Here is a 219-nt window from a genome sequence, read left to right on the forward strand (position 1 = left end):
TGCAAATGGCGAGGGATGATGCGCGTCTTCTTGTTGTCCCGGGCCGCGTTGCCCGCCAGCTCCAGGATCTCAGCGGTGAGGTACTCGAGTACCGCCGCCAGGTAGACCGGCGCGCCGGCGCCCACCCTCTCGGCGTAGTGGCCCTTCCGCAGCAGCCGGTGCACGCGGCCCACGGGAAACTGAAGGCCTGCTCGCGAAGAGCGCGACTTGGCCTTGGCG

The 219-nt window shown here is 68.9% G+C and overlaps 1 protein-coding gene across 1 annotated transcript in view; it reads right to left on the reverse strand.

Annotated features, from left to right (window-relative positions):
- Positions 1 to 219, reverse strand: part of LOC104981506 (histone H2A) — a 1,666-nt gene that overhangs the window by 352 nt on the left and 1,095 nt on the right. The window contains exon 3 of the mRNA XM_010830653.1: positions 4 to 219. Within this exon, the coding sequence (XP_010828955.1) occupies positions 4 to 219 (216 nt within the window). The remainder of the gene's footprint in view (positions 1 to 3) is intronic.

Source organism: Bison bison, unplaced genomic scaffold (assembly GCF_000754665.1).
Source record: "Bison bison bison isolate TAMUID 2011002044 unplaced genomic scaffold, Bison_UMD1.0 scf7180017864518, whole genome shotgun sequence".
Taxonomy (NCBI): Eukaryota; Metazoa; Chordata; class Mammalia; order Artiodactyla; family Bovidae; genus Bison; species Bison bison.